The sequence below is a fragment of the Tachyglossus aculeatus genome, chromosome 10 (assembly GCF_015852505.1).
Source record: "Tachyglossus aculeatus isolate mTacAcu1 chromosome 10, mTacAcu1.pri, whole genome shotgun sequence".
Taxonomy (NCBI): Eukaryota; Metazoa; Chordata; class Mammalia; order Monotremata; family Tachyglossidae; genus Tachyglossus; species Tachyglossus aculeatus.
Window position 1 is genome coordinate 58,486,768 of NC_052075.1, and position 26,645 is coordinate 58,513,412.

Below are 26,645 nucleotides of genomic sequence, written 5' to 3' on the forward strand. Positions count from 1 at the left end.
ATCCGCCAAACTAGCTCTCTTCCTACCTTCAAATCCCTACTTAGAGCTCACCTCCTCCAGCAGGCTTTCCCAGACCGAACCCTCGCTTTTTCCTCTCCTCCCCCGGTCCCCATCGCCCCCCTTCCCCTCCCCACAGCACTTGTATAAATTTGTACATATTTATTAGTCTATTTTATTTGAACATATTTATTTTATTAATGATGTGTAGATAGCTATAACTCTTTATTCTGATGGTATATAGCTATAACTCTATTTATTCTGATGGTATTGACACCTGTCTACTTGTTTTGTTTTGTTGTCTGTCTTCCCCTTCTAGACCGTGAGCCCGTTGTTGGGTAGGGACCGTCTCTACATGTTGCCGATTTGTACTTTCCCAAGCGCTTAGTACAGTGCTCTGAACACAGTAAGTGCTCAATAAATACGATTGAATGAATGAATGAATGTATCCCCCCGCCTCCAATCTCCAGCGCCACCGGAGCCGGTGGGGGCGGGGGGCGGGGGGCGAGTGGACAGAACACGAGCAGACCGACCGGGTGATGCTGTTATTACTTTATTCATTGACTAGCGGAGGGTGGGTAATGGGGAGGGTTAGGGGCCTCAGGGCGGGGCCAGGCTGGGTGCATAATCCCTCGCGAGTCTTGAGCCAAAAACTAGAGCGATTCGGTATGCACGTAGCCAATCTGAAAGAGAAAGTGCAGTGCCTCACTCCGGCCCCAATCCATTCCCAGCCTCCTTCCCCCTCCACCCAGCCCACGCCAGGGGTCTCCACCTTCTTGTCACCTTACGGACCAGGTGACCCAGTGACCCCGGGTGAAGGGGCCTTGGGACTGGTGACTCTTGCGACAAAGGAAACACCAACTCGGTCATGCCCTTGCCACAACCAGGGGACCGGAAAGTCACAGAGGTGGTGAGGGTGGGAGAGGAGGGGCTGGCCAAGGAGAACCCAGTCCCAAAGCGGCCTGTTTCTGGGGACAGAGGGGAGAGGTCTGGGACCCGAGTCTCCATCCGTCTGTGCGTCCGTATTCACAGGGACCCTCTCCCCGCGGCCTCTGCCTCTCTCTCCCGGGACCAACTGGCCTACCGGGAGAACAGGTGGATCCGGCCATGCTGGGAATTGGGGAACCGGGAGGAGAGAGCGGGCATCCCCGGGCCCAGACGGAGGAGACCCGCGCCCAGAGCCGCCCCCAGGGAGGGGCCGAACACTTACAACTTCTGTCCTTCATGACGGTGGATTTTCCTGTGGGGCAGAGAGAGCACAAAGGGAGACTGAGTGGGACGGGAGAGAGATCGGATTTCCCCATTCCTCCCAGGCCTCCGTCCCAACCTGCTTCCCCGTAGCCCCCGCCACCCCTCCCGCCCCCGCCACCTTGGTTCGGAGCTCCGGAACCGTGAACCCGAGGGTTCCCAAGCCTCCGTCTTCATTGAGGTCAACCCCGCCATCCCCCTGTCTCCATCTCTCCGCCTCCTCCATTCCCCCACTAGCCCAGTCCGGCTGACTGGCAGATCGTGTCCTCGGGAGCCCCTGAAAAGTCCGGGCCAATACCAGTGGTCATGGTGGAGTCCCCGTGTGTGATGGTAGTGGTGGCCTCTAAAGTAAGGGGGAAAGAGTCCATGGAGAAAAGAAAACTGAGGACCCTCAAACGGGGGACAGGAAACCCATCTCTGGAGCTGGGGAGCGCCCTGTCTTAATAATAAATAACGGTATTTGTTAAGCGCTGTGTGTCAAGCACTGTTCTAAACAATGGGGTAACTAATAGGTAACCAGGTTGACGAAGGTGGGGCCCCCAGCCTTAATCCCCATTTTACAGATGAGGTAACTGAGGCACAGAGAAGTTAACTGGCTTGCCCCTGGTCACACAACAGATAAGTGGCCATCTAGGAGGCTGATAGCCAACTTCTCCCTCTTTCCCCACCCCGGCCCAGCCCGTCTCCCACCCCGTCCGGACTCGGTCTTCCCAGCGGTATTAGGACACTCGAGGGAGCTGGTCTCTGGCTGGACACCCACCCCACATGCCGGGGTGGACCATCCCAGACCCTCCTCCATCGTTCCCCAATATCCCCAATGCATGGCTCATCCTCGGGTCCTCTCACTCAGAGGGGTCTGAACCTCGGCCGGCCTCCCGGGCCCTGGGCCTGGCCTCTCCTTGCCTCCCCTCCCTGACCCCACCTCCAGTCCCCAGCCCTGGCCCTGGCAGAGCGGAGCTGCAGCCCCGGATCCCGGTCTGACCTGTCGCGGTGGAGGAGGCTGTAGTCGTCGTCGTGTCATGTTCTTCGGGGGAGCGAGAGAGAAAAGAGAATTAGCTGGGAAAGAGCCGGGGCCAAGGCTACCCCACCCGGTCCCTCTCTGCTCTCCCCGCCTAGGCCGGCCGGCTACTCCTTCCGCATAGATGGACAGGACGGCCATCAGCCCCCGGACTCACGGGCCGAGGCGAGGGCCCATAGGAGTCCAGCCAGGACAAGAACGGGGAAGACCTTCAAGGTGGTAAGGTGGGCAGACAATCTGATCTAGAAGGTGCAGTGGCTGGGGTTCAGGGTGAGCCGTCGGACCTTATAAAGGCAGCGCCTCAGCGGGGGACGGGAGGCATCGTGGGCAGGAGTGGAGGAGGGCATTAAGTTGAGGGAAGGGGGCCGGGGACCAGGCTGGGAGAGAAGGTGAGAGCAAACAGAACAATCCTGGGTATGTTGCCAGCTGGGTCGTGGCAGGCTGGCAGGGCTCACCCGGGCCTGAGGCTGAGGCCTGTGTCCTCAGATTGGGGATCAGAATTGAGGTGCCACCCCGTCCCCTCAATGTCCTGCCCACCCACCCCGCACTCACTCTTGCCTCACCTCAATGTTCTTTTTTTAAAATGATACTTGTTAATCACCTACTTCGTGCCAGGCCCTGTATTAAGTGAAGTTGGGATAGATACAGGATAATCAAGTTGGACAGTTTCTTCCCACATGGGGCTCACAGTCTATATTTGAGGGAGGAAGATTTAATCCCCAGTTTACAGATGAGGCACAGAACAGTGAAGTAACTTCATAATAAAAATTATGGTATTTGTTAAGCACTTACTTTGTGACAAGCACTGTTCTAAGCTCTGAGGACTGTTAATATGCATTGAATTCTTCAAGATCAAACAGCAGTGAAAGGACAGAGACAAGATTAGAATTTAGGACCTCGGACTTCCAAGTCTGGGCTCTTTTCAGGAGACCACATTGCTTTCCTGTTCATGACGTGTTCACTCTCCCCTCATGACTGAAGGGACACTCTCAGAATGTCCAAACCTGAGCTCTCCTGTGGCCTCTCTGGTCTCCCTGGGAACAAAGTGAAAAGCAGAAACAGAAGAGAAGCAGCATGGTGGAATGGATAGAGTAAGGGCCTGAGAGTCAAAAGGTCATGGGTTCTAATCCTGGTTCCTCCACTTCTCTGGGCCTCAGTTACCTCATCTGTAAAATAGAGATTAAGACTGTGAACCCTCTGCGGGACAGGGACTGTGTCCAACCCGATTTGCTTGTATCCTTCCCAGCCCTTAATACACTGCCTGGCATATTCTAAGCATAAAATAATAATAATAATAATAATAATAATGATGATGATAATAATAATAACAATGACATTTGTAAGTACTCACTATGTGCCAAGCACCATTCTAAGTGCTAGGGTAGATACAAGACAATCAGGTGATCCCCCTTGGAGCTCACAGTCTTAATCCCCATTTTACAGATGAGGGAACTGAGGCACAGAGAAGATAAGTGGCATGCCCAAGGTCACACAGCAGACAAGTGGCAGAGCTGAGATTAGAACCCACAGCTTCTGACTCCCAAGCCCATGCAGTTTCCACTAAACCACACTGCTTCTCTTGCTTGACAAACACTTTTATTATTATTAATAACCCAGAACTCTCAAGCCCATGCTCTCCTGTGGCCTCTTTGGTCTCCCTGAGAACAAAGTGAAAAGCAGAAGCAGAAGAGAAGCAGCATGGTGGAATGGATAGAGCAAGGGCCTGAGAGTCAAAAAGTCATGGATTCTAACCCTGGTTCCTCCACTTCTCTGGGCCTCAATTACATCATCTGTGAAGTAGGGATTAAGACTGTGAACCCTCTGCGGGACAGGGACTGTGTTCAACCCGATTTGCTTGTATCCATCGCAGCCCTTAATACAGTGCCTGGCACATTGTAAGCACATAATAATAAAAATAATAATAACAATAATGGCATTTGTTAAGTGCTTACTATGTAACAAGTACTATTCTAAGTACTAGGGTAGATACAAGACAATCAAGTGATCCCACTTGGCACTCACAGTCTTAATCCCCTTTTTACAGATGAGGGAAGTGAGGCACAGAGAAGTTAAGTGGCATGCCCAAGGTCACACAGCAGACAAGTGGTGGAGCCGAGATTACAACCCATGGCTTCTGACCCCCAAGCCCATGCTCTTTCCACTAAACGACGCTGCTTCTCTTGATTGACAAACACTATTATTATTATTAATAACTCAGAACTTAAGTACACACTATGTCCCGAATGTTGGGAGCACTGGGCTAAACACTCGGGAGAGGACAATACACTAAAGTTGCTAGACACAATCCCTGCACACAAGGAGCATAGAGAGAGGAAGACGGAGGTTGAAATAAATTGCAGATAAGTGAACACAACACAGCATATGGAAGTGCTATAGGAAATAATCAGAGAAGCAGCATGGCCAAGTGGAAGGAGCATGGGCCTAGGAGTCAAAAGGGCCTCTGTGCTAATCCCGCCTCCACCACATGTCTGCTGCATGATCTTGGGCAGGTCACTTCTCCGGGTTTCAGTTACCTTATCTGCAAAATGGGGACTAAGATTGTGAGGCCCTGCTGGGGCAAGTACCGTGTCCAACAGTAATTAAGTTGTATCTACCCTGGAGGTTAGAACAGTGATTGGCCCATAGTAAGTGCTTAACAAGTCCTTTAATTGCTGTTATTATTATGGCAGGCAGAACTTCCCAAAAGGCCCACTGCAGAGCGGGGATTTTAGGGAGGGAAAGAGGAAGAGAGACCCCCAAGGGTGCTGGAACACCAGGCAGGAGGAGGGTTGGGATGGCTGCAGGGAGCCCATCTAGTTGGAGGCGAGGCAGTCTGGAGCTGGGGAAAGGAAGAATGGCTGGATCCAATGGACGGAGCCACGTAGACAGTGGCAGTATTTAGATTGGATCTCTGCTACGTTCCACACCTTCCTGCCTCCTTCCCTACGGACTCTGATGTCCTTCTGTCTCAGACATGAAACAAATAAATGGAAAACCGCAACCCTGTTTCCTGGTAATCCCAGATCCAGAGCGAACATTCTGTCTTCCCTATCTGTCCGCCCAGCCCTGTCTCTTTTCGTACCCGTTTCAGTTTCTCTAACAGTCATCTTCAGTGGTATTTACTAAACTCTTACTGTTTGCAGTTCACTGCACTGATTGGGACAGTACAATACAACAGAGTTGTTGGACATGTTCTCTGAACACAATCCATCGATCAGTGGTGCTTATTGAGCATTAGTATGTGCAAGACCACTGTACATATGGGGTTGGGGGAGTGTTTGACCATCCCCCAAGCAGAGTGGAAGCAGCATGACCTAATGGAAAGAGTCCAGATCCTCTGAACCCCAGGCCTGGGCTTCTAATCCTGGCTCTGCCACTTACCTGCTATGTGACCTTCTGCAAGTCACTTAACGTCTCTGTGCCTCAGTTTCCTTATCTATAAAATGGGGATTCATAGCCGCGCCTCCCTCCTACTTAAACTCTAAGCTCCATGTGGGACAGGGACGTTATCAGACCTGATTATCTTCTAACTACTGTAGCGCTTAGAACAGTGCTTGATACATTCATTGTAAGTGCTTTTTTAAATGGTATTTGCTAAGTATTTACTCTATGCAAAGCGCTGTTTTAAGCACTGGGGGCACTGGGGTAGATATAAGGTTATCAGGTAGGACACAGTCTCTCTCCCTCATGGGGCTCACACCCGAGGGAGAAGCAAATAGAATTTTAACCCCATTTTACAGATGAGGAAACTGAGACACAGATAAGTGATGTTTTAAAATTGGTACAATCCGGTACAATCTACCTGAAAGCTCCTTGCTCCTCTTCAGTCTCTCTGTCCTCCTTCCTCTTCAAGTCTCCCATCTTTCCCAGAAATATATCAAAAAAATCTCCCTTTTCTCTAAATCCATCCCCTCCTCCTGCGCCATCTGACCCCATTCCTTCACACCTTATCAAAGCACTTGCCCCCACACCTCTTCCCTCCCTGACCACCATCTTCACCTGTTCTCCCTCCAATGGCTTCTTCCCCACTGTTATCAAACTTACTTTCATTCATTCATTCGATCGTACTTATTGAGTGCTTACTATGTGCAGAGCACTGTACCAAGTGCTTGGAAAGTACAATTCTGCAGCAGAGACAATCTCTACCCTACAACGGACTTACAGCCTAAAGCGGTGAGACAGACAACAAAACAAAACAAGTAGACAGGCATCAATAGCATCAATATAAATAGAGTTATGGATATGAACATCATTAATAAAATAAATAGAATAATGCATACGTACATATATACTCAAGTGATGTGAGGTGGGGTGTGTGTGTGTTTAGAGCAGGGTGAGGGAGTGAAGGCGTTTAGGAGGGGAGGAGGAGCAGAGGAAATGGGATGCTACGTCCTTTTACTTGCTCATGTCTTGCTCATGACTCCCTTATCTTAAAAAATTACTTACCTTGACCCCACGGCTCCCTCCAATTAGCACTTCAACTCCCTCTTACCATGCCTCTCCAAACTCCTTGAGTGAATTGTCTACACTCACTGTCTCAAGTTCCTCTCCTCCATTTCTCTCCTTGACAATTGCTGTGGAATTTCTAATACTCATTAAATGCTTACTATGTGGCAGGCACTGTTCTAAGCGCCAGAGTAGATCCAAGGTAATCAGGTTGCACACAGCTCATACCCCAAGTGGGGCTCACAGTCTTAATCCCCATTTTACCAAGTAAGAAACTGAGGCAGAGAGAAGTGAAGTGACTTGCCTAAGGTCACCAAACTGACAAGTGGCTGAGCCGGTATTAGAACCCAGGTCCTTCTGACTCCCAGCCCCTTGATCTATCCAATGAGCCACATTGCTTCTCAGTGCATGACCTTCCCCTCAAATCTGGCTTCTGTCTCCTTCACTCCACAGAAACTGACCTCAAAAAGGTCATCATTGGTCTCCTTCTTGCCAAATCCAACGGCTTTTACTCCATCCTAATCGTCCTCGACCTTCTAGCTGCCTTCGACCCTGTCGACATTCCCTTTCACCTGGAAACGTTATCCCACCTCGGCTTCACTCACCCTGTCCTCTCCTGCCTCGCCTTCTATCTCTCTGGCCGATCATTCTTAATTCCTTTCATGCGCTCCTCCTCTCCCTCCCACCCTTTAACTGTGGGGGTCTTTCACGGCTCAGTTCTGGGTCCTCTTCTATACTCCACCTACTCATTCGCTCCCACGGTTTCAGCTAACATCTCCATGCAGATACTTCCCAAGTCTACATTTTCAGCCCCGATTTCTCTCCCCTTCTGTAGTCTTGCATTTCCTTGTACCTTTAAGACATCTCTACTTGTGTGTCCTGCTGACACCTCAAACGTAACATGTCCAAAGCAACTCCTTATCTTCCCACCCAAACCCGGTCCCACCCCTCCGATTTTCCCGTTACTGTAGACGGCACCACCATCCTTACTGTCTCACAAGCCCGCAACTTTGACATTATCCTTGACTCATATCTTTCATTCAACCCACCTATTCAATCCGTTACTAAATCCTGTCGGTTCAATCTTTACAACATTGCTAAATCCACCGTTTACTCTCATCCAAACGACTATCATGATCATCCAAGGCAGTTATTTTATCCGGCTTTGATTACAATATCAGTCTCCTTGCTGACCTCGCTGCCTCCTGTCTCTCCCCACTGTTGTTCATACTTCAGTCTGCTGCCCAGATCATTTTCCTACTAAAACGTTCAGTCCAGGCTGCCCTATTCCTCAAGAACCTCCAGTAGTTCCCCATCCAGCTCCGCATCAAACGGAAACTCCATGCTATCATCAGCTTTTAAACATTTAATCACCTTGCCCTCTCCTATCACACCTCGCTGCTCTCCTATTACAACCTAGTCCGTGCACCTTGCTCCTCTCGTGCCAACATACCCTCTGTACCTTGATCTTGTCTATCTCGCCCATGTCCTGTCTCTGGCCTGGAACGCTCTCCCTGTCATATCCTACAATTACTTTCCCCACCGTCCATGTCTTACTGAAGGCACATCTTCTCCAAGAAGCCTTCCCTGACTAAGTACTCATTTCCCTTTCTCTCTTTTCCTTCTGCTTCACCCCGATTTGCTCCCTTTATTCACCTCAACCCAGCCCCACGATACTTATGTCCATATCTATAATTTATTTATTTGTACTACATAAATTTATTTATTTTATATTAATGTCTGTGTCCTCTAGACTGTAAGCTCGTTGTAGACAAGGGATCATATCTCCTAACTCCGGTATATTGTATTCTTCCAAGCGCTTAGTGTCATGTTTGGTACACAGTAAGCACTCAATAAATATGATTGATTGATTGTACTAAGTGCTTGGGAGAATACAATACAACTGCGTTGGTAGGCACGTTTCCGGCTCCCCAAGAATTTAAAGTCTAGAGGGATTACAGACATAAAAGTCAATTTATTGAGCGCTTAGGACAGTGCTCTGCACACAGTAAACGCTCAAGGAATACGATTGAAATACGAATATGGACCTCAGTGCTGTGGGGCTGAGGTGAACGTCAAATGCGTAAAAAGGACAGGTTCAAGTGTATTGACTTGCCCAAGATCACACCGCAGGTAAATAGGAGAGTCGGAACTCTGTCCCAGGTTCTCTGACTCCCAGGTCTGTGATCCATCCAAGGCCCTACTGAGAGATCAAGGCCCTACTGAGAGCTCAAGGCCCTACTGAGATCTCACCTCCTCCAGGAAGCCTTCCCAGACTGAGCCCCCTCCTTCCTCTCACCCTCCTCCCCCTCCCCACCCCCCCACCTTACCTCCTTCCTCTTCTCACAGCATATATGTATATATGGTTGTACATATTTATTACTCTATTTATTTATTTATTTTATTTGTACATATTTATTCTATTTATTTTATTTTGTTAATATGTTTTGTTTTATTCTCTGTCTCCCCCTTCTAGACTGTGAGCCCACTGTTGGGTAGGGACCGTCTCTATATGTTGCCAACTTGTACTTCCCAAGCGCTTAGTACAGTGCTCTGCACACAGTAAGCGCTCTATAAATACGATTGATTGAATGAATGAATCCATGCACTAGAGCATGCTGATTCAAACACCCTTCTTTCCCTCTGCCCCATTCTAATGCACTCTCAGTTTAATGACCTGTCCCAAGCACAGAATTAACCGCGTTCTTCTATTTATGAAGAGGTAGGGGTGCGGCAGTGATTAGGACTCGAGATTAGCACCTATAAGTGTTAACCACTATCCTCTAAGGATAGATTAATTGAGAAGACGGGGGCAGAGGCTGAGCCTGCGAAGATTTTAAAGGAGAACTTGGGACATCCAGGCTCCTCTACCGGCTGGCCCCATTATCTGCAATTTCAAGGGCAGAGGCCCCTTTAAGAGTCAGATGCTCCTTGTGCCGCGTGAAGCTCACATTCTAAAAGGAAGGATGGCATTTGATCCCCATTTTACAGAGGAGATTATTTTGTATATGTCCCAGAGTTCGGTACACAATAAGCAAAGTATTGTCATTATCATTATCCTTAAGTGCCGTCGAGAGGATTCGTCGCGACTTCGGAGAAGCAGCGCTGCTCAGTGGAAAAAGCACGGGCTTTGGAGTCAGAGATCATAGGTTCGAATCCCGGCTCAGCCACCTGTTTGCTGTGTGACCTTGGGTAAGTCACTTAACTTCTCGGAGCCTCAGTTACCTCATCTGTAAAATTGGGATTAAGACTGTGAGCCCCGCATGGGACAACCTCATTACCTTGTTTCCCCTTCCCAGCGCTTAGAACAGTGCTTTGCACATAGTAATCGGTTAACAAATGCCATTATTATTATTACTATTATTATTCATAGATCTATTTTCTCCAGAACATCCTGTCCTCGTTCATAACCCGCAAACTTTCTAATAGTTCTTCTGTTATCGTTGTTATGGTAGTAAGCAAATATCACAATTATTATTGTTAAATAAGGAAAGTGAAGCACAGGAATGCTAAGTCACTTGCCCAAGGTCACACAGCCAGTAAGTGGTTGAGAGCCGATTAGAACCCAGGTCCACTGGATCCCAGGTTAATCAGTCAATCAATCAATCAGTGGACTAAAGTCTTGGTGAGAAGAATAGAGTAAGTAGAGATGATCCCTGAACCCGAGGAATTTATTGTCTATAGGGGGAGACAGACATTAAAATAATTTACAGGTAAGGTATTCAGGGGAGTATGAGCCCATGAACATAAGTGCTGAAGGGTTGGGGTAGGGAAGAGTGCCTAAATATTTAGGCTGGGGCTCTTTCCACCAGACCAAGCTGTTTCTTATTTCCTCCTCCAAGAAGCCTTCCCTGACTTTTCCCACCCTATTCACCTTCCCTTCTGCCTATTCAATTGGGTCTGTACCTCTTAAGCATTTTCTAACTCTCCCCACTCCCAGTCCACAGCCCATATGTGCAGAGCCTTTTACTCTGCTCCTTCCCCTATCTGTAATTTATTTTAATGTCTGCGTCCTCAACTAAATTGTGAGCTCCTTAAGGGCAGGTATCAGGTCTACCAACTATTGCATTGTAGTCTCCCAAGCATTTACTGCAGTACTCTGTGGAAAGGGCACGGGCTTGGGAGTCAGAGGTCGTGGATTCTAATCCCGGCTCGGCGACTTGTCAGTCGTGTGACTTTGGGCAAGTCACTTCACTTCGTTGTGCCTCATTTACCTCACCTGTAAAATGGGGATTAAGATTGTGAGCCCCATGTGGGACAACTTGATATCCATGCATCTATCCCAGCGTTTAAAACAGCGTTTTGCAGGTAGTAAGTGGTTAACAAATGCCAGCATCCTCATTATTATTATTATGACATAGGAAGCATTCAGTATATACCATTGACTGATTCATTGACACCTTGCGCACCCCCCCCTCCCGGGGATAATTATCGCATTGCATTGTATTTATTAAGCACTCATTAGTAGGCAAGCACTGTGCTAAGATTTGGAAGCGCTGGGAATGGGTGTGAATAATTTTATAAGTACTTGAGGCAGTTGTTGGGTATTTTTTTTATAGTATTTGTTAAGCTCTTACTATGTGCCAGGCACCATACTAAAGTCTGTTGTAGATACAAGATGTGAGGTTGGACACAGTCCCTGTACCTCACGAGGCTCACAGTCTTAACCCCCATTTTACAGAGGAGTTAATCGAGACACAGAGACGCTAAGTGACTTGCCCAAGGTCACACCACAGACAAGTGAAAGAGCCAGGATTAGGACCCAGATCTTTCAGACACTCAGACCTGTACTCTATCCTCTAGACAATGCTGCTTCTCTTAACAGTTGATGTGTGTGTGTATGCTTGTGTGTGTGCGTATTTGTGTGAATGTGCATGTGTGCATGGAGAGCATTCATTCATTTTTCATTCGTATATATTGAGCCCTTAATGTGTGCAGAGCACTGTACTAAGCACTTGGACAGTACAATTAGGTAGCAGAGACAATCCCTACCCAACAACGGGCTCACAGTCTGGAGCACGAGTGTGGATGGAGGAAAGGGGATAATAATAATAGTAATTATGGTATTTGTTAAGCTATTACTATTTGCCAGGCTTTGTATTAAGCACGGGGTAATTGGGTGGGAAAAAGTCCCTGTCCCACATGAGACTCACAATCTCAATTGCCTTTTTAAAGATGAGGTAACTGAGGCACTCAACCGACAAGTGATGGATACGGGGTTAGAACCTTCTGAATCCTAGGCCTGTTTATCACCCAGCGGGCGATAAACCAATCCAGGTACTAAGGTGGAGAATTTTCTCTAGGAAATGAGGAAATGAATATACCTGTCCCCGAGGCCCTGACAGTAGAAGCAGACTCCCAGGAGATATTTGGTGCCTGTGGGACCAGCCCCACTCTGTCCAACTAGCCATCTGGGGCAGGTGTCCATGGGCTGGACCCAGGGGACAATAGGGAATTACAGGAGGCGGCTGCGATTGACCTAGGGGATGTTGAAACTGGGGGGGGGGGGGGGGCTGGGGTGACTCAGGGGATATGGCAATTGGAAAGTCATAGAGTTGACGTAAGTGATGTGGGGACTAGGTCATGGTGCTGACATAAAGGATGTCGGGGCTGGGGTTGGGCTTTCGGGCTGATCCAGTGATTGTCAGGATTGGGCAGGAGATGGTGCTGACAGTTCATTTGCCCAGGTAGTTTTTCTACAAAACCATTCAGTACATGTTTCCCCACTCTTCAAGAATCTCCAGCAGGTGTCCACCTACCACCTCATCAAAAAGAAAGTCCTTACCATTGGCTTTTAAGCCCTCCATGTTTCCTCATTGATTTCCTACTGCAACGCAGCACGTTCACTTCATTATACTCGGCTCTCACGAACCTAATGACTGTGCCTTGAGCTCATCTGCTCATCTGTCTCACTACTGACACCTTGCCCATGTCGTGCCTCTGGCTTGAACTACCTCCCCCTTCATAACCGACAGACAATCACTCTACCCACCTTCAAAACCTTATTAAAATTACATCTCTAGGAGATTTTCCACAACTAAGGCCTCGTTTCCCCTATATCCTGTCCCTTCTCCATCACCCTCTAATAAAAACAATACTAATTATAATGGTATTTGTTAAGTGCTTACTATGTGCCAGGCTCATAAGCACTGGGCTAAGCACTGGGGTAGGTCCAAGCTAATCACGTTGGAAATAGTCCCTGTCCCACACAAGGGCTCACAGTCTCAATCCCCACTTTACAGATGAGGTAACTGAGGCACGGAGAAGTGAAGTGACTAGCCTAAGGTCATACAGCAGCCAAGTGGCAGGCTGGGATTAGAATCCATGACCTTCCGACTTCCAGGCCTCTGCTCTATCCATGATGCCATCTTTCCACCAACACGTTTCCCACAATCGCCCTCAAGATTGGAAATCCCTCCCCCTCAGTGTAAGCCAGACCACAATCTTCCCATCTTCAAAGCCTAACTGAGGTCTCATCTTCTCCAAGAGGCTTTCCCCAGTTCCCCAACTCCCTCTCCCTTCTGCATTGTCTATACATTTAGATCTGTACTCTTTGGATACTTGGTATTCACCCCACATTCAGTCCCACAGCACTTACATACATATCCATTAATCATTTATTTATATTAAAGTTTGTCATCCTCTACACTGTAAGCTCGTTGTGGGTAAGGAACATGTATACCAACTCTATTGAATTGTACTCTCCCAAGCGCTTAGTAGAGTGCTCTGCATAGAGTAAGGGCTCACTAAATTGCAATGATTGATGATTTGATGAAGACAACATTGGGTTTGGGGTGCCCTTGGGACTGACCAGGGGATGTCAGATCTTGCAGGGGACATAGTGCTGTTAGAGGATGGGTTGGAGTAGGAGTGGAAAGATTTAAAGTCTGCTGACGCAGAAGGTCATTAGAACTGGGAAGGCAGTGGGTCTGAATCAAGTTGTTTTGGAGCTGGATGTGTGTGTGGGGTAGAGGGTGACCCAGAGGCTGTGTGGAATTAGGGAGAGGGGTTGCTTTGAGCTGACCCTGGAATTGTTGGTACTGGGGCTATGGCCCAAGCAGAGCCATAGAAGAAGTAGGTAAATAAGTGTAAATAAATCTTTGTCAAACACTCGTGTAATTGATTTGAGGAGGTGGTGAAGCATCGGTGCTATGGGCTGCTGAGGAAGAGACCTCATCGTAGGGAAGTAGGGCTTAATCAATCAAGGCCTTCTGAAGAGGGTGAGGTTCAAGGTGGGTTACGAAGATGGGGAGAGCTGTGATCTGTCAAATGTGAAACGTGGGGGGTTTCCAGGAAGAAAGGGAGGGCATTAGCCAAACATTGGCTGCACGAAGGACAAGAATGAGGTGCAATGAGTAGGTTGTGTGGAGTGTGAGCGGGAGTCCACTGGAAGAGAGAGAGAGTGCTGACTGGCTGCTTTAAAGTCAACAATCAGGAGTCTCTGCTTGATGCAGAGAGGAAAGGGTGGCTATTGAAATATTTGGAGGAGTGAGGTTACATGAGAAACAGCGTGGCGTAGTGGGTAGAGCACGGGCCTGGGAATCAGAAGGTCATGGGTTATAATCCTGACTCCACCACTGGTCCGCTCTGCGGCTTTGGGCAAGTCGCTGAACTTTTCTGTGCCTCAGTTACCGCATCTGTAAAACGGGGACTAAGACTCTGAACTTTATGCGGGGCAGGAACTGTGTCCAACCCGATACGCTCGTACCCCCCACCAAGCGCTTAGTACAGTGCCTGGCACATAGTAAACGCTTAATAAATACTATAATTACTATCACATATGCCGAACAACACTTTAGGCGACTGAGTGAAGTGTGGACTTGAGAAGGGAGATGGGCCCCCTGACACTGTGCTATTTTCTAACACTTGGTCACAAGAAACTAGTGAACGAGGGGGTGGGCGTGACCGTGCTTCTTTCCTGGCTCCCCTGCGGGAGTTCGGATACGCATATCCCCCGGGAGAGAAAAAGGGAGATCGCAGGGAGAACTAGTCAGAGAGCTGAGAGTAGGTCACGGGGAGGGTCAGATTGCCTTGCCATCCCAGGCGACTCCTCGGGGTAAGCATGGGCTAATGCCTGGCGAGTGGCTGATTGATTGATTGAGTGCCAAGGCGTGGGTGAGGGGAGAGGAGGGGATCCCCCGTCAATCAGGCTGACTGTCGGAATCTTTTCTCTCCGTTCCTCCGGCCTGGCTTCCTGCTGCTCCCCCAGCCCGAACCCCAGCTCCTCCGCCCTCACCTCGTCCTCTCCCTTAGAGCGAGTTCCCTCTGCGCCCCCCGTCAACACCTGTCCCGGTCCCTTTGCTGCGTGTCCTCAGGGCAACGCGGGACCTCTCTTGTCCTCTTCCCTGCCTCTTCCTCCTCCTGCCCACCTCCCCCGAGATTCGTGACCTCTTTCAGAGAAGGCGGGGGTGTGGCAGGACGAATCCAGGAGCCGCAACCCCAGACCCCAAATATCTGTATCCGTTAACTGCCCCCGCCTCCAATCTCCAGAGTCACCGGAACCAGTAGGGGCGGGGGGCGGGCGCGAGCAGACAGAGAACGTGCCGACCGACCTGGTGATGCTGTTACTTCTTTATTCATTGACAAGCAGAGGGTGGGTGATGGGGAGGGTTAGGGGGTTCCTTGCCGGGACAGACGGTTGCATCGTGCCTTGCGCATCTCTAGCCAGAATGTCGAGTACGGTGCCGAGTACGGAAAACATAAGATAAATCTGAAAGAGAAAGCGCGGCGCTTCAATCCGGCCCCAACCTATTCCCAGCCTCCACCCTCCACCCAGCCCACGCCGGGGGTTTCCAACCTTCTTGCCACCTGAAGGTCCATGTGACCCAGTGACCTCGGTTGAAGGGGCTTTGGGACTGGTGACTCTGAGGACAACGGAAACAACAACTCGGTCATGCCCTTGCCACAACCAGGGGACTAGAAAGTCACTGAGGTGGTGGGGGTGGGAGAGGAGGGGCTGGTCAAGGGGCATGGGGCGAGTGGAGAACCCAGTCCCCCTGGGGCCTGTTTCTGGGGACAAAGGGGAGAGGTCTGGGACCCGAGCCTCCGTCCGTCTGTCCGTCCGTATTCACAGGGACCCTCTCCCCGCGGCCTCTGCCTCTCTCTCCCGGGAGGAACAGGCCTACCGGGAGAACAGGCGGATCCTGGCTTGCTGGAATTGGGGAACCGGGAGGAAAGAGCGAGTCTCCCCAGCCCGAACCCCCGGCCCAGCCGGCGGAGCCCCCCACTCAGAGCCGCCCCCAAGGAGGGCCCGAACACTTACCATCCAAGAAATCCAAGTTATTGGATTCTCCAACGGGGCAGAGAGAGTGCAAAGGGAAACCGAGTGGGACGGGAGAGAGATCGGACTCCCCATTCCCCACCTGCCTCCGCCCCAACTCGCTTCTCCGCAGCCCCTCCCGCCCCCGCCGCCTTGGTTCGGAGCTCCGGAACCGTGAAACCGAGGTTTCCTAAGTCTCCATCTTCCAAGAGGTCAACCCTGCCATCCAGTTGTCTCCATCTCTCCACCTCCTCCATTCCGCCACTAGCCCAGTCCGGCTGACTGGCCGATCGTGCCCTCGGGAGCCCCCGAAACGGCCGGGCCCATACCAGTGGTCATGATGGAGTCCCCGGGGATGGTGCTAGTGGCGGCCTCTAAAGTACGGAGGGAAAGAGTCACTGAAGATAAGAGAACTGAGGACCCTCAAAAGGGGGACAGGAAACCCAACTCTGGAGCTGGGAAGTGCCCCGTCTTTATAATAAATAATGGTATTTGTTAAGCGCTGGGTGCCAAGCACTGTTCTAAGCACTGGGGTAACTACTAGGTAATCAGGTTGATCCAGGTGGGGCCCCCAGCCGTAATCTCCATTTTACAGATGAAGTAACTGAGGCACAGAGAAGTTAAGTGGCTTGCCCATGGTCACACAACAGATAAGTGGCCATCCAGGAGGCTGATAGCCAACTTCTCCCCCTTTCCCCAACACGGCCCAGCCCATTCTCTCTACACCCTCCACACCCAGGCCGGCCGGCCACTCCTCCCACATAGATGGGCAGGACGGCCATCAGCCCCCGGACTCACGGCCTGAGGCGAGGGCGCACAGGAGTCCAGCCAGGACAAGAACAGGGAAGACCTTCATGGTGGAGGGGTGGGCAAACAATCTGATCTAGGAGGTGCAGAGGCTGGGGTTCAGGGCGAACCATCGGACCTTATAAAGGCAGCGCCGTAGCGGGGGATGGGAGACATCGTGGGAGGAAGTGGAGGAGGGCATTAAGTTGAGCAAAGGGGGCCGGGGGCCAAGCCGGGAGAGAAGGTTGAGAGCAAACAGAACAATCGTGGCTATGGTGCCAGCTGGGCCATGGCAGGCTGGCAGGGCTCACCTGGCCCGAGGCTGAGGCCTGTGTCCTCAGATTGGGGATCATAATTGGGCTGCCACCCCGCCCCCTCAATGTCCTGTCCACCCACCCCGCAGTCACTCTCACCTCCCCTCAATGTTCTTTTTTTAAAATGATAATTGTTAATAACCTACTTTGTGGCAGGCCCCATATTAAGTTAAATTGGGATAGATACAGGATAATCAGATTGCACAGTCTCTTCCCACATGGGGCTCACCGTCTGTATTTGGGGGAGGAAGATTTAATCCCCATTTTACAGATGAGGCACAGAGCAGTGAAGTAACTTCATAATAATAGTAATTGTGGTACTTGTTAAGTATTTACTTTGTGCCAAGCACTATTCTAAGCGCTGAGAACTGTTATAGGCGCTGAATTCTTCAAGATCAAAGAGCAGTGAAAGGGCAGAGACAGGATTAGAATTTAGGACCTCGGACTTCCAAGTCTGGGCTCTTTTCAGAAGGACACATTGATTTTCTGTTCATGACGTGTCCACTCTCCCCTCATGACTAAAGGGACACGCTCAACGTGTCCAAGTCCGAGCTCTCCTGTGGCCTCTTGGGTCTCCCTGGGAAGAAAGTGAAAAGCAGAAGCAGGAGAGAAGCAGCATGGTGGAATGGTTAGAGCAGGGGCCTGAGAGTCAAAAAGTAATGGGTTCTAATCCTGGTTCCTCCACTTCTCTGGGCCTCAGTTACCTCATCTGTAAAATAGGGATTAAGACTGTGAACCCTCTATGGGACAGGGACTGTGTCCAACCCGATTTGCTTGTATCCTTCCCAGCCTTTAGTACAGTGCCTGGCGCATTGCAAGTGCTTAATAATAATAATAATGGCATTTGTTAATTGCTCACTATGAACCAAGCTCTGTTCTAATTGCTAGGGTACATAGAAGACAATCAGGTGATCCCACTTGGGGCTCACAGTCTTAATCCCCATTTTACAGATGAGGGAACTGAGGCACAGAGAAGTTAAGTAGCTTGCCTCAGGTCATACAGCAGACAAGTGGTAGATCCGAGATTAGAACACACGGCCTCTGTCTCCCAAGCTCATGCTCTTTCCACTGAACCATGCTGCTTCTCTTGCTTAACAAACACTATTATTATTAATAACGCAGAACTCCCAAGATGCCTGCCGACTTCTATCAGGGTCTCCCTGCTCACTCTCACCCCTTGAGCCCCTCTCACACTTCATCAGCACCCCCACCCTCAGGTCAATCAATTAGTAAAGCAGTGGTACTTGTTAAGTACCATGTGTGGAATGTTGGGAGCACTGGGCTAAACACTCGGGAGAGGACAATACGCTGAAGTTGCTAGACACAATCCCTGCATACAAGGAGCATAGAGAGGGGAAGACAGAGGTTGAAATAAATTGCAGCTAAGTGAAAACAACATAGTGTATGTATGTGCTATTGGGAAATAATTAGAGAGGCAAAGGAGTGAGGGCCTGGGAGTCAGGAGGGCCTTTGTGCTCATCCCGCCTCCACCACATATCCAACAGTGATTAAGTTGTTTCTACCCTGGAGGTTAGAACAGAGATAGGCCCATAGTAAGCGCTTAACAAGTCCTTTAATTACTGTTATTATTATGGCAGACAGGACTTCCCAAAAGGCCCACTGCAGAGCGGGGATTTTAGGGAGGGAAAGAGGAAGAGCGATCCCCAAGGGTGCTGGACCACTGGGCAGGAGGAGGGTTGGGATGGCTGCAGGGAGCCCATCCAGTTGGAGGCGAGGCAGTCTGGAGCTGGGGAAGGGAAGGGTGGCTGGGTCCAATGGACGGAGCCATGTAGACAGTGGCAGTATTTAGATTGTATCTCTGCTACATTCCACGCCTTCCTCCCTCCTTCCCTACGGACTCTGATGTCCCTCTGTCTCAGACGCGAAACAAATAAATGGAAAACCGCAACTCTGTTTCCTGGTAATCCCAGATCCAGAGTGAACATTCTGTCTTCCCTATCTGTCTGCCCAGCCCTGTCTCTTTGTACCCGTTTCAGTTTCTCTAACAGTCATCTTCAGTGGTATTTACTAAACTCTTTCTATTTGCAGTTCACTTCACTGATTGGGACAGTACAATGCAACAGAGTTGTTGGACATGTTCTCTGAACACAATCCATCGATCAGTGGTGCTTATTGAGCATTACTATGTGCAAGAGCACTGTACATATGGTGTTGGGGGAGTGTTTGACCATTGCCGAAGTAGAGTGGAAGCAGCATAACCTAATGGAAAGAGTCCAGATCCTCTGAACCCCAGGCCTGGGCTTCTAATCCTGGCTCTGCCACTTACCTGCTATGTGACCTTCTTCAAGTCACTTAACTTCTCTGTGCCTCAGTTTCCTTAGTTATAAAATGGGGATTCATAGCCGCGTCTCCCTCCTACTTAAACTCTAAGCTCCATGTGGGACAGGGACTTTATCAGACCTGATTATCTTCTAACTACTTTAGCGCTTAGAACATTGCTTGATACATTCATTGTAAGTGCTTTTTTAAATGGTATTTATTAAGTTTTTACTATATACCAAGTGCTGCTATAAGCACTGGGGGCACTGAGGTAGATATAAGGTTATGAGGTAGGACACTATTTCTGTCCTTCACGGGGCTCACACCCCAGGGAGGAGGAAATAGAATTTAAACCCCATGTTACATATGAGGAAACTGAGGCACAGAGAAGTGATATCTTAAAATTGATACAATCAGGTACAATCTACCTGAAAGCTCCTTGCTCCTCTTCAGTCCCTCTGTCCTCCTTCCCCTTCAAGTCTCCCATCTTTCCCAGAAGTATCTCGTGGAAATCTCCCTTTTCTCTAAATCCATCCCCTCCTCCTGTGCCATCAAACCCCATTCCTTCGCACCTTATCAAAGCACTTGCCCCCACACTTCTTCCCTCCCTGACCACCACCTTCACCCGTTCTCTCTCCCATGGCTTCTTCCCCACTATTTTCAACCATTCATTCATTCATTCATTCGATCATACCTATTGAGTGCTTACTGTGTATAGAGCACTGTACCAAGTGCTTAGAAAGTATAGTTCTGCAACACAGACAATCCCTACCCAACAACGGGCTTACAACTAGAAGGGGGTAGACAGACAACCAAACAAAACTAGTAGACAGGCATCAATAGCATCAATATAAATAGAGTCATAGATATATACACATCATTAATAAAATGAATAGAATAATACATATGTTCATATATACCCAAGTGATGTGAGGCAGGGGGTTGTGTTTAGAGCAGAGTGAGGGAGTCGAGACGATGAGGAGGGGAGGAGGAGCAAGGAAATGGGGTACTACGTCCTTTTGCTTGCTCATGTCTTGCTCATGTCTCCACTATCCTAAAAAATTCCTTACCTTGACCCCACGGCTCCCTCCAATAAGCACTTCAACTCCCTCTTACCATTCCTCTCCAAACTCCTCCAGTGAATTGTCTACACTCACTGTCTCAAGTTCCTCTCCTCCATTTCTCTCCTTCACAATTGCTGTGGAATTTCTAATATTCGTTAAACGCTTACAATGTGGCAGGCACTGTTTTAAGCGCCAGAGTAGATCCAAGGTAATCAGGTTGGACACAGCTCACGTCCCACGTGGGGCACACAGTCTTAATCTCCATTTTACCAAGTAAGTAACTGAGGCAGATAGAAGTGAAGTGACTTGCCTAAGGTCACCCAACTGACAAGTGGCTGAGCCGGTATTAGAACCCAGGTCCTTCTGACTCCCGGCCCCTTGATCTATCCAATGAGCCACATTGCTTCTCAGTGCATGACTTTCCCGGGAAAGGGAATTAGCCGGGAAAGCGCCAGGGCCAAGGCCACCCGACCCGGTCCCTCTCCGCCCTCCCTGCCCAGGCCGGCCGGCCGCTCCTCCCGCATAGATGGACAGGACGGTAATCAGGCCTCGGACTCATGGGCCGAGGCGAAGGCGCAGAGGAGTCCAGCCAGGTTGAGGACAGGGAAGACCTTCATGGTGGCGGTGGCGGGGTGGGCAGACAATCTGATCTAGGAGGTGCAGTGGCTGGGGTTCAGTGCGAACTGTAGGACCATATAAAGGCAGCACCTCAGAGGGGGACGTGAGGCATCGTGGGTGGGAGTGGAGGAGGGCATTAAGTTGAGGGAAGGGGGCAGGGGACCAGGCTGGAAGAGAAGGTTGAGAGCAAACAGAACAATCCCGGCTATGGTGCCAGCTGGGCTGTGACAAGCTGACAGGGCTCAGCCAGGCCTGAGGCTGAGGCCTGGGTCCTCAGATTAGGGATCAGAATTGAGTTGCCATCCTGCCCCATCAATATCCTGTCAACCCAGCCCACACTCACTCTCAACTCCCCTCAATTTTCTTTTATTAAAATGATACTTGTTAATCACCTATTTTGTGCCAGGCCCTGTATTAAGTGAAGGTGGGATAGATACGGGATAATCAAGTTGGATGGTCTCTTCCCACATGGGGCTCACAGTCTGTATTTGAGGGAGGAGGATTTAATCCCCATTTTACAGATGAGGCACAGAGCAGTGAAGTAACTTCATAATAATAATTACGGTTTTTGTTAAGTGCTTACTTTGTGCGAAGCACTGTTCTAAGCACTGAGGACTCTTATATGCACTGAATTCTTCAAGATCAAATAGCAGTGAAAGGACAGAGACAGGATTAGAATGCAGTACCTCGGATTTCCAAATCTGGGCTCTTTTCAGGAGGCCACATTGCTTTCCTGTTCATGATGTGTCCACTCTCCCCTCATGACTGAAGAGACATTCTCAGCGTGCCCAAGCCCGAGCTCTCCTGTGGCCTCTTTGTTCTCCCTGGGAACAAAGTGAAAAACAGAAGCAGAAGAGAAGCAGCATGGTGAAATGGATAGAGCAAGGGCCTGAGAGTCAAAAGGTAATGGGTTCTAATTCTGGTTCCTCCACTTCTCTGGGCCTCAGTTACCTCATCTGTAAAATAGGGATTAAGATTGTGAATCCTCTGCGGGACAGGGACCGTGTCCAACCCGATTTGCTTGTATCCATCCCAGCTCTTAGTACAGTGCCTGGCACATTGTAAGTGCTTAATAATAATAATAATGATATGTGTTAAGTACTTACTATGTACCAAGCACTGTTCTAAGTGTTAGGGTAGATACAAGACAATCAGGTGATCCCACTTGGAACTCACCATCTTAATCCCCATTTTACAGATGAGGGAACTGAGGCACAGAGAAGTTAAGTGGCTTTCCCAAGGTCACACAGCAGACAAGTGGTGGAGCCAAGATTAGAACCTACGGCCTTTGACTCCCAAGCCCATGCTCTTCCCAGTAAACCACACTGCTTCTCTTGCTTAACAAACACTATTATTATTATTAATAACTCAGAACTCCCAAGATGCCTGCCCGACCTCTATCAGGATCTCCCTGCTTGCCCTCACCCCATGAGCCCCTTTCCTACTTCATCAGCACACCCCTCCCCCCCCTCAGGTCAATCAATAAATCAATCAATCGTATTTATTGAGTGCTTACTGTGTGCAGAGCACTGTACAATACAACTGCGGTGGTAGACTCCTTTTCTACCCACCACGAGGTTGCAGTCTAGAGGGAGAAAAAACATAAAAATAAATTACGGATATGGACCTCAGTACTGGGGGCTGAGTGTGGGGTGAGTGTCAAGTGCGTAAAAGGGACTCATCCAAGTGTATTGACTTGCCCAAGGTCACTCGGCAGGTAAGTAGCAAAGCAGAAATGGAACCCAGGTTCTCCGACTCCCAGATCGGTGCTCGATCCACTAGACCGCGCTGCTTCAAACACCCTTCTTCCCCTCCTCCCCTTTCTAATGTACTCAGTTTAATGACCTGTCCCAACCATGGAATCAACCGCGTTCTTCTGAATATGAAAAGCTAGAGGTGCGGCAGTGATTAAGGCTTGTGATTTGCTCCAAAAGTGTTAATCACTTTCCCCGGCGGATAGGTTAATCGGGAAGAAGGGGGCAGAGGCTGAGTCCGCGAGATTTTTGAAGGGGAGCTTGGGACATAAAGGCTCCTTTCTCGGACGTTCCAACTGTCTGCAATTTCAAGGGCAGCGTCCTCTTCTAAAAGTCAGATACTTCCAGTCTCGCGTGGAGCTCACATTCTAAAAGACAGAGGAAAGCGGCATTTTATCCTCATTTTACAGAGGAGATTATTTTGTACATGTCCCAGAGCTCGATACATAGTAAGTACCACAATTATCATAAGTGATGATGGTGTTTGTTGCCGAATTGTACTTTCCAAGCGCTTAATACAGGGTTCTGCACACAGTAAGTGCTCAGTAAATGCAACTGAATGAATGAATTTATGAAGTGCTTACTACTACTGCCCACAAGTGCGAAGCACTCTTCTAAGCGCTGGGGGTGGGGGGGGGAATACAAGGTGATCAGGTTGTCCCACGTGGGGCTCACAGTCTTAATCCGCTCAAGCAACGTGGCTCAGTGGAAATAGCACGGGCTTCGGAGTCAGAGGTCATGGGTTCAAATCCCGGCTCCGCCACCTGTCAGCTGTGTGACTTTCGGCAAGTCAATTCACTTCTCTGTGCCTCAGTTACCTCAACTGTAAAATGGGGATTAAGACTGTGAGCCCCACGTTGGACAACCTGATCAACTTGTAACCTCCCCAGTGCTTAGAACAGTGTTTTGCACATAGTAAGCGCTTAATAAATGCCATTATAAAAAAATCCCCATTTTACAGATGAGGTAACGGAGGCTCAGAGAAGTGAAGTGACTTGCTCAAAGTCACACAGCTGACAAGTGGTGGAGCTGAGATTAGAACCCATGACCTCTGACTTCCAAACTCGTGCTGTTTCCACTGAGCCATGCTGCTTCCCTATGTGTTCCTATGTTCCCTATGTTCTGAGGGCTGGGGTAGATACAAGCTAATCGGGTTGGACACAGTCCCTGTCCCACTTGGGGCGCACAGTCTTAAAATTTATTTTACAGATGAGGTAACTGAGGCACAAGGAAGTGAAGTGACTTGCCCAAGGTCACACAGCAGACAAGTGGCGGGGCCAGGATTAGAGCCCAGCTTCTTCGGACTCTCAGGCCCGAGCTCTATTCACTAGCCCTTTCCTGCTTCCCTCCGGGCAGGAAAATAAACAGCTTCTGCCCCTCTCCTCGGTCCTCGCTCCCAAGGGAGGGTAGCTGGGAAAGTCTGCTTTCTGCAGCTGTCTCTGGGATGGGAGACAGCTCACTCAAAGCCGTGCACCAGGTCCTGTAGAGAAGGAAGCCGGGCCGCTGGACCACCAGTGACTTTGCTTGTGGCCTTTCAGGAGCAGTTGAAGAATCGCCCTTTGAGAAGGCTTCCTTTCATTCAGTCGTATTTATTGAGCGCTTATAATAAGCACTTGGGAAGTTCGATTGAGCAACAAAGACAATCCCTGCCCACAACGGGCTCACAGTCTAGAAGGGGGGAGGTAGACAACAAAACAAGTGAACAGGCATCAGTACCATTATTATAAATGAATAGAATTATATATAATAATAATAACAATGGTATTTGTTAAGTGCTTACCGTGTGCCGAGCACTGTTCTAAGCACTGGGGTAGAAACAAGGTAATCAGCTTATCCCACATGGGGCTCACAGTCTTAATCCCCATTTTGCAGACGAGGTAACTGAGGCACAGAGAAGTGAAGTGACTTGCCCAAAGTCACACAGATGACAAGTGGCAGAGCAGGGATTAGAACCCACGACCTCTGACTCCCAAGCCCGGGCTCTTTCCACTAAGCCACGTAGATATATAAACATCATTAATAAAAATAAATAGAATTATAATTATAAATATATACATATATGCACAAGTGCTGTGGGGCGGGGAGACGGGGTGGAACAAAGGGAGCGGGTCGGGACAATGGGGAGGGGAGGGAGAGTAGAGGAAAAGAGGGGTTTAGTCCTCTCCATCAGTACGGAGCCCAGCACGGCTCTGGCAAACCCAAGGCGCCCCCTGCTGGCCACGCCCCGGGACTGCCGAATTCAACGGGGAACCTGCGGGCCCCAGGCCTTGCCCCCACGGGGTCCCGCCGCCCCAGGACCCCAGCCCACCCGTGGCGACTCCCATCCGGTTCCCCCACCCCCACCCCAACGCCCCGGCCATGAGGAAACTGAAGCACAGTGAAGCTAAGTGACTTGCCCAAGGTCACACAGCCAGTGAGTAGCTGAGAGGAGATTAGAACCAGGTCCTCTGGCTCCCAGGTTAATCAATCAACCAATCCAGATCCAGCGAGATCAGTAATAATAATAATAATAATGGTATTTGTTAAGCGCTTATTATATACCAAACACTGTTCTAAGCGCTGGGGCAGATACAAGGTAATCAGGTTGTCCCACGTGGGGCTCACAGTCTCCATCCCCATTTTACAGATGAGGTAACTGTGGCATAGAGAAGTTAAGTGACTTGCCCAAAGTCACACAGCTGACAAGTGGCAGAGGCAGGATTAGAACCCACGACCTCTGACTCCCAAGCCCGTGCTCTTTCCACTAAGCCATGCTGCTTCTCTCAACTCCACTATCCCCCTGTCACTGGTTCCTCATACTTCCATGCACCCACAATCCCAGCCCGAGCAGCTGGTGGACCCCGTTCACGGGAGCCCCCGGAGTGGCTGGGCCCTTACCGGTGGTGGTGACCTTGAGTGGTGAGTACAGCTCAGAACAGTGCTTGGCACATAGTACGTGCTTAACAAATACCATTATTATTAAAGAGTCATTGGAGAAAGGAAGACTGGGGACTCTCAAACGGGGGACAGGAAGACCCTCCCTGGGGGCCGGGAATGTCCACCGCTGGCCTTCCGCCTAGAACACTGATGGCCACCTCTTTCCCGACCCCGGCCCAGCCCCATTTGGGCTCGGTCTTCCCAGCGGTACTAGGACACTCGAGGGAGCTGGTCTCCCGCTGGACACTGCCCCCACGGGCCGGGGTGGACCATCCCGGACCCTCCTCCCTCTTTCCCTCCTTGAGGATGAATGAAGGAGCAAGTAAGAGCAGCCCAGAAGGGAATGGGAGAAGAGGAAAGGAGGGCCTATTCAGGGAAGGCTTCTTGGAGGAGATGTGCCTTCAATAAGGTTTTGAAGTGAGAGAGAACAATTATCTGTCTGATAATGCACACACACATGCGCACACACATGCACACAAGATCCTTGGTATCCAAAAGGGTCCAGTCCCATGGAAGATCCTGGGGAAACACACACACACACACACACACACACACACACACACATGCAGAAATGGTATTCGTTGGGTGCCCACTGGATGGGAAGTTCTCTGTCCATAAGGGGCCTACACTGTATGAGAAGAGACAGACATGACAATATTTACAAATTATATGGTCATAGTAAATAAGGAGTTGAAGATTGACTAAACATATATGTGCACAAGTGCTGAGGATTGACAGAAGTAATATTCATAAAAAGTAGAAGTCCCAGCTCCTCCAAGAGGCCTTCTCTGATTAAGCCCTCTTTTACCCTGCTCCCTCTTCCCCTTCTGCGTTGTCTATGCACTTGGATCTGTGACATTTGGGCTTTGATATTCTCCTCACAGAACTTCTGTACATATTTATAGATTACTTATTTATATTAATATCTCTTTCCCCTCCAGACTG

General features: G+C 49.5%; 1 protein-coding gene across 4 annotated transcripts in view; it reads right to left on the minus strand.

Annotated features, from left to right (window-relative positions):
* Positions 1-534: 534 nt before the first annotated feature.
* PPP1R1A (protein phosphatase 1 regulatory inhibitor subunit 1A) overlaps positions 535-26,645 on the minus strand; it is a 40,812-nt gene continuing 14,701 nt past the window's right edge. For 2 of the 4 annotated variants that reach the window (XM_038753257.1, XM_038753254.1), the window contains 3 exons: positions 2,228-2,269; positions 1,208-1,237; positions 542-680 (listed from right to left, as the gene is read on the minus strand). In XM_038753257.1, coding sequence (XP_038609185.1) covers positions 598-680; positions 1,208-1,237; positions 2,228-2,269 — 155 coding nt within the window. In that variant the 3' untranslated portion in view covers positions 542-597. Of the gene's footprint in view, positions 681-1,207; positions 1,238-2,227; positions 2,270-15,261; positions 15,420-21,716; positions 21,855-26,645 lie in introns of all 4 variants that reach the window. The other 2 variants (XR_005452594.1, XR_005452595.1) reach the window with 2 other exon arrangements.